General features: G+C 43.1%; 1 protein-coding gene across 1 annotated transcript in view; it reads right to left on the bottom strand.

Moving 5' to 3' along the window:
• The window catches only part of LOC121185099 (protein crumbs homolog 1-like), a 55564-nt gene extending 44906 nt beyond the window's left edge, over nucleotides 1-10658 (bottom strand). The window contains exon 1 of the mRNA XM_041043085.1: nucleotides 10589-10658. Within this exon, the coding sequence (XP_040899019.1) occupies nucleotides 10589-10658 (70 nt within the window). The remainder of the gene's footprint in view (nucleotides 1-10588) is intronic.
• Nucleotides 10659-12808: the final 2150 nt, after the last annotated feature.

Below are 12808 nucleotides of genomic sequence, written 5' to 3'. Positions count from 1 at the left end.
ATTCTTTTACAGACTATCCTCTGGAGAATATTATTAAAACTGCTTGTGTTTCACACAGACTCACACAAGCATTAAGTACAGTCGTCACAGATGTCGGGTGTTAGCTGCAATGGACAAATAAAAAGCAACAAATAGTGAAGAACACATTTCCTAAAGTGCTCAGATCTGAAATGAAATAAATAATTGTTCTAAAGGAATCAGTATATTAATCCTATCAGGGGAGATGAAGCATCAACCGTGTTTCTTCAACCTTAATGTCATCAGATTATGAAGTCGGGATGAACTCACTGACTGAATGAGTGATTGCTTGCATTGTAAACCTCACTGTGTTCATTTAGTGGCGTTTTACTGCTGATTGACAGACTCAGAGTAGAAGGTGGTCTCCACTCCACACTGTGCACAGTTGTGGGAGGTCATCTCATGACAATTAGGCCTCTGTGCTGCAGTTCACAGCCCATCTCTCAGTTCTAATTATGTTATTTATCATTGTCATGTGTAACTCACAAGATTAACCAAAAACACATATTTGCCTGGTGATTTTATCCATTAACACTTTCTCAACAGTTTTTCAGAAGCTTTATTGGAACACAGTGTGTGTTGTCCATCATCTTGTACTATGTTGAAAATTAAACATGCACTTCTTATAATCACAATCAACCTGAGTTTAGAGGAAAAAAACATAACTAAAATATATATATATATTTTGAAATTTTTATTGAAGGGGAAATGTGGGGAAACCGGAGCACCCGGAGTAAACCCACAGTAATGGGGAAGGGAGTGTTGGGGTGGGGTATGGGGTGTGTTTTTTTTTTTTTTTTGGGGGGGGGGAACCGGAGCACCCGGAGTAAACCCACAGTAATGGGGAAGGGAGTGTTGGGGTGGGGTATGGGGTGTGTTTTTTTTTGGGGGGGGGGTGTGGGGAAACCGGAGTGAACCCATGGTGATGGGGGAGGGAGTGTTAGGGTGGGGTATGGGGTATGGGGTGTGTTTGGGGTATGGGGTGTGTTTGGGGCAGGGTGGTTCATGTCTTTAAATGTCAATTTGAAGCCCGAGACATGGTTTTAGGGTTGGGGCTAATGGAGGGGTAATTATTCTTCACAGCAGTTCTCGATGCAGCACCGGAAGGGTTTTGTTAAAGCTAAGAAAAACCTGGCAGCGGCGGACTTCTTCTTTGGGTCAAGAAGGGCACTCAGATGGATTTTTAGATACTTCACAACAGCATCTTCTAAAGCTGTGTCTTTTGATGCCATTGCACCCTCTAGTGGTTTCTCTAGAGAGCGAAACTCCTTGTCAAGGTCTTTCATCACAGCCTTGGTAATTTTCTTCATGTTCTTCTTGATTTTTCTGATCTTAAAGTCACAGATGTTAATCTCGTCCAGTACATCCTTTGACAGTTGATTGATGTTATTGAAATGTATTTTGTGAAAAAACCCTTTGCTATTCTCCAGGGATTTGAGGAAAATCTTCATGATAAGAGTAGTGATGAGGGTGTCGGCCCTGTCCTCTGATGGAGAAGAGGACGGATTAAGTGGCACAGATTCATTTTGCTGACTTTGCTGACTGCAGCTGGCATCAGAAGACCTTGTGGTTTTTTTCTCTGGTCTGGTCAGCGTCTCCATGATCAAGTTTGTGATGTCAACTAGTGCACCAAAGACTTGCTCACTTTGTCTTGCTGTTAATGATAGCTCTGCTTCCATCCAGATTCTCCCCTGATTCATGAACTTTGCTACTGCATCCCCTATCATGGCATACAGTACTTCATGAGAAAAGTGTTGGTCAGTGCCATCCACCTTCCCCGTGTGTGCCGAGATGACAGCGTGTAATAGACATTTGTTGAATGGAATATGGGGCATCGGATATTTGAAAGCAACCATCATATGATCGTATATGCTTCTGACGAGCCCCTGTGAATACATTCTGTACGCTATTCTACTGTATTCCAGAGGATTCTCCAACTGATTGAGCAATAATTTAAACAAGTAATCAAACTCAGTTGTGATGTTGGTAGTAACCGACCTCACCGGAGTGTTCCTTGTTGTAATCGCTGTTGAAGTGGCAGTGTCAGGTGCACGTATATTTGACCCTGAATCCTGTGTCAGACTCACCAGGAACTCTGGGTCTTTTTTTGAAAACTCACTCTCCAGCTTTGCCATCATTTCATCAAATTGTTCTGTGACAAACTTGATAAAATGTTCTTTCTTTTGGGCAGTGGTGAGGGTTTTTGTAGACATGGAAAATTGAGAGAAATACTTTTCCAAGTGGTTAACAATTAACATTGCATTAAAAGAAAGTCTTGGAAGTCTCTCTCTTTCAGGCAACGAAATTTGTAACTCCTGAATGAGGTTTGTGATGCTAAAAGCAGCATCACGGGCCTCTGCCATGTCTGACATTCCATAGGACCAGTTCATAAGAATAGCAGCCACAGCTTCAGGGGAAACAGAGTGTGTTTTTCTGGCAGACTGCACAGAGTCCCAGCATTTTTGCAGAGCAAAACATTGAGACGAAACAAAACATTGTTTCAGATATCGGAAGGCTTCAGTAACCATTTCATGTAGGTGTGGAGAGGGTATACTGCCGCTCACAAAAATCCCAGGATCTGGTGGTAAATTCTGGGTTTTGGAAATAATGTCTACAAGATAGCTCAATGTCTTTGACACTTCTGACTCAATAAGTTCTGCTAGAATTTCAGGCTTCTCACAAAGTGTATGTGGGATTTGGAAAGCCTCAGCAAAACTCACAGCGAGGGAGTCTGCAAGATGTGAGTTTTTCAACGCGTTTCCAACACAATCTGGAGTAAGTGTGGCAAACCCTTCATTAGACAAAGCCACTAGTTTTGTCAATAAAGATTTGCAACAGCTTTGCACCAGATTGGTTAGCATTTCAGTCATGACAGCTAGTGAGTGCTCTTGTGTTAGCCCAATGGCTGTAAATTTGCGCTCACTGTTATAAAATTGCTGAATATATTTCTTTACCAGCGGCTGAAGATCCTCTAGTGTGATCACCGCCCTGGTAAGTCGGGATTGAGTTTGCGTAGATTCTGACATTGTGGCTATGATTGTGGTTTTCAGTGCGGTCGTCTAGCCTTTAACGATTCTGCTTTTGCTTCTGTCTTTTACTTTTCTTTTGTCTTGATGTCGCTCTGAGTGGCTAAATGCAGGTTTTAAGGTCTATTTGTAACTTCCCACAACCTTTGATGCCACATTTTGACGTCACAACGTAAGAAGGGCTTTGATGTCCCTTCTTACGTTGTGACGTAAGAAGGGACATGCGCACACTGTACACATTCGCGCGCCTGTGCCTGTGCGCCCGAATGTGTACAGTGTGCACATTCGCGCGCCTGTGCCTGTGCGCGCGAATGTGTACAAGTCTTGGACAGATTAGATCAAACGTGACAGCCAGGGCTGTCAGGTCAACATCAACGAGCCAAACATCTTTTATTCACTCAGGACGCTCAGGAATTACAATGGACTGACAGTCCTTGTGAGGACTGTAATGATCAGGTGATCAAGATCTACACGTAAGATTAGAAAACCTGACAGGCTCGATCTGTCATTAAGAGACTGGGTACAATTAGTGCACACACAGACTTTGTGTGCACCAGTTTGTTTGGATGAGTTGTTATTTTCTTTTTTTTTAGCAGATCTACTGGTTAGTTCATACAAGGCATATTTTGAAAATGCATGTGTTACAGCATCATGCTGAACAGAGTGAAATAGTTAAGATAACTCACATCCTTGATTCAGTTTTGCAGTTTTTACTTTAAAGAAGTGAGCGCTGCAATGATCAGGTGGTATTACACATTAGACCACAGGGTGGCAGTAATGGTTTGTTATCATGCCAGTGAACCCAGGGGACATTAAGGCTCAGGTACAGAAGCCGGGTGGTAAGGTACAGGTGATGAGAGAGGTGACTGGAAAATTTTACTCTGAAAAAAAAAAAAGATAACATTTGGTCCCAGTCTAAACAGAGAGGTAAAAGGTAAAGTTAAATAACTTGGTAGTTAAACAGCCGGTCCGCTGCTGTTCACTCTCCTCACACATGACTGTGTGGCAACGCACAGCTCAAACCTCATCATCAAGTTTGCTGATGACACAAGCATGGTGGATTTGATCAGCGGAGGCAACGAGGCCCTGTACAGAGAGGAGGTGACACCGCTCAGCGACAACAACCTGTCCCTCAACATGGGCAAAACTAAAGAACTGGTCATTGACTTCAGACGGACCCCACACAGACACAGTCCACTGTGCATCAACAACCTGCCAGTGGAGATTGTCCAGAGTACAAAGTTTCTGGACGTGCACGTAACAGACGACCTCACATGGACACAAAACACCAAACACATTGCAAAGAAAGCCCAGCAGCATCTGTACTTTCTGAGGAGGCTGCGAGAAGCCCACTTCCCAACCTCCATCCTGACAACATTCTACAGACCATCACAGCATGGTTTGGTAATTGCACTGCTGCAGACTGTAAGGCCCTGCAGCAGATTGTGAGGACTGCTGAAAAGATCACGGGAGCCTCTCTGCCCCCCTCTCAGACATCTACAACACCGCTGCCTGCGCAAAGCCAAGAACATTGCCAAGGGCATTACCCATCCCTCCCATGGACTCTTCACCTTACTACCATCAGGCAGAAGGTTCTGCAGTATCACTGCCCCCACCTCCAGAATGGGGAAGAGCTTCTTTCCCCAGGCAGTCAGACTGTTAAACAACCTATAGTGCAATATAATAAACCTGTAATATTAACTTTTTTGGCAACGTATAATGCAAACTAGCACTCTGCACTTTTTCTTGCTGCTAATATATCAAATATATACTTTTTAATAAACAACCATAACTGCTGTCTACCAGTGCTCTGTTTATAGCCATGCCCTGTCTAGCATTGTTTTCTTATGTCACTGTTGTTGTATGTACATGTGTGTCCTAGAGTGTGTGTGTCAGTGTGCATGTGTGCACAAGAAATGGAGAATGGGGAAGAGCTACCGCATCGCACACTACTGACACAGACACACAGACACAGACAGATGCACACAGACACACAAGTATGACTGTGCAATGACAAAGATTTATCTATGCAGTGGGCTGCCTATGACTGTAACACTTAATAGGTGCTTAGAAACCAGTCAGATGATGAAGAGTAACAGGCCCCTCTTTCCTCTGGACTTGCCAGATGATGTTACAAGTAAACTTATCACATGACTGAGCTAGCAGCTGTCAGTGTTGTCTATGAACGTTTCACTCACTACTGTTGTAAAGGCTGTAACAAGTAGAGTGGTAATAGCATCAAACACTTCATGAATGCAGTTGTCTTTTTATGCTAAGCAATGCTATGCTTTCTGTGCTGTGGCAGAGCTGGAGCAGAGCTTAAAGAAAGTCCATTGCTCTGACACTCAGTCCGAGGAGAAATAAAGCTTAACAGCTCTAGACCTAATGACTATACAATTGTTGTGGCTCTTCATGCTTAAAGGAGGATGATTCCTAATTTTGATGACCCTCTTCAACCATTCTTCTTCCTGGAAACTCTGTGAATGTTCTTCCTGAGCTGCCAAACTGTTGTTGCCAAACAAGATATTTGACTCTTTTTTTCCCTCCTGTGTCTCCAAACAAGGTGCTTGACTTTTACCACAAACACCAACACTCTGTCTGGCATCACTGAACTGTAGGGTGATTTGGCTCCAACGGAAGGGCAGACAATCTGCTCCTCTGCTCATCAACAACAACACTTCTGTAACAATGTGTTTATATTTTCCCCGCAACACCTACATTCCTCATTTCCTGCTGCATCCACTTTAACATTCCCACTTCCTTTCACATGCATCTGCTGTCACTCCCTTTATCTGCTCCAATGCTGTGCCTTCCTCTTCACATCAGTGTCTCACTTCTCCTCCCTCCACCACCTTACTTTCCATACCTGATAAATCCTGTCAAGTTGTTTGTGTTCTTTGCGCTTCCTCTGCTTTAATTTGAATACTGATAACAGGCACCAGAATAGTGTTTATAACCTAAGCTGATATTTACACTGTTAGAATGAGGTGCAGTGAAGTGCAACCAGACCCAGGTGAATGAATTTACAATGACGGGAAATATTTTCAGAGAAAATCAGAATCAGAAAACTTTTATTGCCAGGTATGTTACACATACAAGGAATTTGACGTGGTGTTGTTGGTGCAAAAACAGACAGATGAATTGGACTGACAAGTCCCATAACACACAAAGTTGAACAAGAAAAAAAAAAAAAGTTTTTAATACTAAAATAAGAGAAGGAAGAAAGAAGTACTAAGAGGGGGAAGAAAGAAGTACTTCTGCTTTTTAGCCTTTGTGTGAATTCTTGTGGGATTTGTTTCGTAATGAAGGCGAGTTTTTAAGTGAATTAAAATCTGTTAATAAATTAATTGAACAAAATAATATATTATTTCAAGAGAAGAATGAATTCAATCATCAAATTTCATCATGTTCACCATCTCAGTTTAGTGTGTTAGCATGCTAACATTTTGTAATCAGCACTAAAACACAGAGTACATTTGAGGCTGATGAGAATCTCATTAATTTTGCAGGTTTCTGATCATAAACCAAAATATTGGACAAACTGAAATTGTGACCTGATAATGAAGATCCATGAATTTGATATAAGGGTAGGAAGATTTTTTCTGTGAGGGATGTAAATGCAGTCGGTCCGTCAGCTTGCCTTGTTTCCCAGGTAAACCAAATGCTACAGAATGTGTTAGTTTGATGGGGAAGGTGGTGTGCTTTGCATGTGTCTTCCTCCTTATCTTAACCCAAGCTGTGATGTCTGTTTCAGAGGTGTCATTGCCTCTGTCTTGCATCATCTCCTTCTTTTACCCCCCTCTGCTGGCTCTCAATTGTATTGAAATCAGTTTTACTTTTTTTTTTTTCCTTTTCATTCTTCTTTTCTTACACCTCCCTTGTCAAAGACAGCCAAGACCCCCCCCCCCCCCCCCCCCCCCCCCCCGCCCCCCTCAGGACTGACCTATAAAGCTGAACTCCATCAGAATCATGCACTTTGACCTCCACTACCTGTAATCTCATCTCAATCCTGAGGCCTGACAGGGACAGCGGGGGTCTCCTCACTCTTCACCCCTCCATTCAAACCCCATCAACCCCTTGCACATTCCAGGGAGATAACTGCTCCTCCTACACACAGCTCACTCCCTCCCACCCCCACCACACACACACACACCTCTCAGAGCACTTCATAGATCATGGTTATTGCCAGACAGAGCTGATCCCTGGCACTGACTGGTACCAGTATCTCAAACCAACAATAACAAAGAGCAGAACTGCTGAGTGATCTAACCACTGATGCTGTCCAGAGACCTCAGCACGTGTCTTCAAGGGGGGACCACTTCCTCTGATGAGAAGTCTGATTTCCAAAAACTAACATCAATCTTTAGACCAAGTTTAAAGACAATAAAAATGTGAAACAGGAAAACCTTCCAAAATGAAAACCGTTCATCTACACCCAGTGTAGATGAACATGTTCCTTTATTAGGAACACCTGCTCGTTCTCAGAACTCCAGAATGGAGCCAACAGTGAACAGAAACAGTTTGTTGATGAGAGAGGTCAGAGGTCAGACTGGTTGGAGCTGACAGAAAGGCTACGCTAACTCAGATAACCAGTCTGCACAACTGTGGTGAACGGAGAAGCTTCTCAGAATGAACAACACGTCCAACCATGAGGTGGATGGTCTACAACAGCAGAGACCACATCAGGTTCCAGTCCTGTCAGCCAAGAACAGAGACCTGAGGCTGCAGTGGACACAGGCTCACCAAAACTGAAAAATGTAGCCTGGTCCGATGGATCTGGATTTCTGCTGAGGCTGCAGATGGTAGGGTCAGAGTTTGGAGTCAACAGCATGAATCCATGGAGCCAACCTGCCTTGTGTCAACAGTCCAGGCTGCTGGTGGTGGTGGTGGTGGTGGTGTGATGGTGTGGGGAAAGTTTTCTTGGTTCACTTTGGGCCTTAATACCAATCAGTCATGGTCTGAATGTCACAGTGTGTCTGAGTATTGTTGCTGACCATGTTCATCCCTTCATGGCCACAGTTCACCATCTTCTAATGGCTACTTCCAGCAGGATAATGCTCCATGTCACAAAGATAAAGTCGTCTCAGACTGGTTTCATGAACATGACAGTGAGTTCAGCGAGCTTCGCAGTCTCCAGTCTCCAGCAGACCACCTTTGGGATGTGGTAGAACAGGAGACTGGCAGCTTGAATAATGTGATGAATCATGTCAACATGGAGCAGAATCACAGTATGACAAGCTCATCATTAACAGGCTTCACCTGAGCATCCAACATGTTTGTTTACTCCTCATGGTTTAGTGAAGAAGGCACTTTGTTGGCAAAACATCAAACATTATGGAATAAAGTACAGTCTGTATATACTGTACATCAATCAGAGCTGCTCATTCCTAATCCAGTAATTTTCTTTTAGCATGAACTCACTCACTGTAGTTTACTTTGACTCACACGCCCTTCATTCTTACATGCTGCCCCAAATTGTCACTAAAGCAACAAATGTGAATGAATCAGCGGCTGAAAATTACTGAAAAATTAAAATATATATTTGTGATCTTTTTTACAGCCATTCGAATGGAGGGGGGAGAAATTGTTTACCCCGAGTCACGGCAACGGTAACACAAAGTAAGCAGAGAGTCACGCTGCAGGGCAGAGGAAGCAGCAACACTGTGAATCACAGAGAAAGGGAAGCCCCTGGCTAATGCACAAGTTGAGCTCAGAGGAATTTTATTGATTCACCACAAGAGACTGGCAGCTCTGCCTGGTTTCAGCTTTGTGCGCCAAAGGCTCCACAGCAGTTGGCTGCTTTGCTTTATACAAGAAAAAAAAAAGTGCTCCTTGAATCAGTCACAGTTACACACTGAGTCTGAGACACACATCCTTTTGTCTCCTGGTTGAGCTGCTGCAAAGGCTGCGTCACCTCTAACACAATGTTTAGTTTGGGGCAAACAAATGACAAATGTGTTTTTAAGGTAAAGCCACTTTTTTGTACATATTAGAATTATAAGACCAGCTTTTACAGTTACAGTGAGCTCCACGTCACTGTGTTGTGACTCACTGTCGACCATTTCAACTCCACATTTCTCAGCTTATGGGTCATTATCCAGCACCTATTAGAACAAATTCTCCTTGAATTAGTCACAGTTTTACACTGAAAGCCTTAAATGCACTTGTCTCCTCTGTGTGTATCATCTGGAGGTGGCAGCACTTCAGAGTCTCATGAAGGAGAGGGAGGATGGTTCTTCTGTTTTTTTTCTTTACTCTTTCATAAAACTTCTGCTGATTTCATTAAAGCTAAAAAAAAAAAAAAAAAGCTGTATTTGTGATTTATTTGTATTTGTGACTTAACAGTATTAGAGCTTAGATTCCCTGTCATTTTCATCTTCATCATCACATGTTTTCTGCTCCCTGTGTTTTTTTTTTTTGCTGCTGTGTTTTTCTTTAAATCCTGAAGAGCTCAGAGTGCCAGGTCTCTTGCCACGCTCCTTAATCACTCCCTCCTTTCAAAGATGAGACAAAAAAAAAAAAAAAAAGCTGTGCAGCAGTGCAGCCGGGCACTCAGCTCGTTACCATGGTGATCTTTAACAATGCCACCCACAGCCAATCCCTGCTGCCGGCCCGCCACCTTTTAAATGAGCTTCAGACGCTTTACGTAAATGAAGGTCGCGGGAAAAATGGGTCAACAGAGTTTCATAAGGTGCTGGGGTCGACCCCCCACACCACACCCCCACCCCAAATCAGACACACCCCAAGACTGTGCTGCACCAGCTGCACATTCATCACATGAGGAAACTCATCTAGTTAAATCCTCTTAAATTAGTTCTTTGTCTGTTACAGTATTAGACTTGTAAACACTGAAGACAAATTTAGAAACGTGCTCTATACATCTGGACAAATGATCCATGTACTCATGAAACAATGATGCTGCTGGATGGAGCTGCTGTTTAAAGATGGATTTCTTACTTTGCAATTAACAGCAACCTTTGATGCTAGTAAATTAAAAAAACAACAAAAAAAACAAAAAAAACAAAACCAAACAAACCTGTTGTGGGTCTAAAATTTCTGATCAGTCCCTGGGATTTTTCATGGAAAGAACTTTGTAATTCAGCACTGATTACCGGGGGAAATATTTACATTGATGTTTATTTACGACTGGTTACTTGATTTATTTATGCATTATTCTCCATTTGTGTATCTGTGTGGTTGTCTGTAGACAGATTTCTAACCTGCTGTGCACTGATCATGACAATTACGTGGAGTATATTGATTGGAAATCTATCAATTGACTACAGTACTTCAGCTTCTTGGAAATGAACAGTAAATTATTATTATATTAAGTATGGGCTTGTAAAATTAATTATTACCAGTCTATCATTTATTCGTACAGCACACACACACACACACACACACACACACACAAGCAAAGGTTACAGCAACAGGTGGATGAAATAGTGAATTGTTGTTTTTTTTTTCCTTTGAAACAGTCTAAAGTTCCCACTCTTACATCCTGACAGTAGCAGTAAAGTGCTCAACTGAAGCTGATGACTTACCCAGTTTGAACATCATCATGGTGATCAGCACCGTCCTCTGATATCTGGACCAAACTCTTCCAAACTCCATGGCGAAGCGGTCTGCTGAGGTCTCCAGTCAGTGCAGAACGATCAGAGGTCAGTCCACAGGTTCTCCATCCGGTACACTGCAGCGCTCCATCCACGCTGCTCCCAGTTAGCTGCCGAGAAGGATCGGCTGCACCTCCATGCCACACCACTGGGACTCCGTGTGTGAGTGGTGGGAAGTGTGTTTTGGAGTGTGAGTGAGCCTCTCTGGGGACCAAGCTGAGCTGGAGTAAAGCAGAGTAATCACCCCAGCAGAGAGTGAGGGGAGGAAAACATGGGATGGATAACTGGATTTGACTCATTCAGCCACTGGTTCATTGATAGCATCTTTGTCTCACTCTGAACCAGAACTGGACTCGCTGTTCACAGCCATGATTTCTATATTTACAGGTTTTTCAGGAATTTCTCTGCATATGCACTTTAATCTAGAGTGACTCCAGTCAATCACAGTGATGCTGGGATTCAATCTTACTCAACCCTAACCCTAAGGCTCTCTATTTCAAAAAATCAAAACACTGTGGCAGGTTCGTTTTTTAATAGCTGTATCGATGGATGTACTGTATGTCTGCTAAAAAACAGAAGTACAAAAAATGTTATGAGTTTATAATATAGGTCACCAAATCAGGGACCTGTATTTATATAGTGACTTATATATGTTTAGACTAAAATCAGATTAAATTAAATTAACTAGGACCAGAATCAGACTTCTGATTTATTAACTTAATACAGACTAATTAATTTACATGTTTATTACATTTATGTGAAGAACGTTCACGTTCAGTTGAAAATGTGTGACCCAGTCCCGGAATCCAGTCTAGGATTAGTACGAGTGCAGGTCTTGGATCAATGGATTGTTGCTCCCCAGTCTCTTCAACTTCCACCCCCACCTTTGGGAGCAGAGATGGTGGGAGCTTATCCAGCCCTATCTGGTTGGCGGAGGCCTCTGTGGCAGCTAGACTAATGCCTTACTCCCCCCCCAACTCCCCTCCTGCTCCCCACCCCCAACCCCAAACTCCAGCCCAAACCCCAAACCCCATGTCCTGAGCCCAGCATAAGGCTTAACTCCAACCTGCTGCGATCACAACAACAAAAAAAGTTTAATCAAACACTTGGTGGGGAGGACGGAGGGAGGGGGGGGCGGTGTTCAGGAGAGGCAGGCCTTCAGCGCCTTGAACAAGCGACATGCAAATGTGTAAAGTGGTGATTCACAGCAGCTCCACAGCTTCACATTCCTCAGTGACTGGCTGCTGCTTTCATTAAAGCTGCCACACAATGGAGAAATAGACAGCAGGCCCACATGGAATCTCAGCCAGGTCGGCCACACAAAGAGCTTAATGCCCACAGTCTCTCTGTCCGGGAATATGGATGCTCAGATTTGTTTAATATACACTGTAGTGTTAGATTTGTGACTCCCACTAATCAGCCGTAAGTGACACTGTTCATAGTAAACTGAGGGGGTGGCCTGGACCAGACCACTGTCATCAGCAAGGTGAGGGTCATGTGACCGACAGGTGTAGTCAATGTAGCACTACTGTTAGCACTGCTAATCTGCCAGTACTGGCCGTGGACAAGACGATGTTACTTGCATGATATTTATTTTACAACAGACATATTTCAGTAGGAATGAATATTTCAAAATCAAGTTTCTTATCCTTCTGAACTAAAAAAAAAAAAAAAAAAAAAAAAGAATCAGAGGGGAAATTCTGTATTGAGACTGCTTCTTCTTACAGCACAAGAAGAGAGCCTATCACAGCTAGAGAAAATTAGCTGGAGAGACAGTTCAGTTCAGCTGTTTAAATAGGTCTGGTGTCATGACTCCTGCAGGATAAACAAGTGAACAGTTATAGTTGAGGGTATTAAGAATGTGGCCATCGTCCTGTACGGCCATTTCACTACAAAATTTAAAACGTGAGAGAAGCACGACCACAAAAAGCTGTTAGTGACTAACAGAAATAACAGCCCTTTAAATGTTAGTTACCTCTATGACCATGATGTCAGACTGCATGCATAAAGAAATGGCCGTTTAGGTCTTCCTCGCCTTTCATCCTGCAGACCAACATTGCTGTACAGTTTATGGAGGTGAAAACTGGCCCAGCTCTCTGTTTGGCAGAGGTGATTTATTGTGAGGAACCACACTCATTTTGATAAGTCACT

Source organism: Toxotes jaculatrix, chromosome 7 (genome assembly GCF_017976425.1).
Source record: "Toxotes jaculatrix isolate fToxJac2 chromosome 7, fToxJac2.pri, whole genome shotgun sequence".
Taxonomy (NCBI): domain Eukaryota; kingdom Metazoa; phylum Chordata; class Actinopteri; family Toxotidae; genus Toxotes; species Toxotes jaculatrix.
The sequence above is the reverse complement of the archived record's forward strand: the minus strand, read 5'-3'. Positions and strand labels throughout refer to the sequence as shown.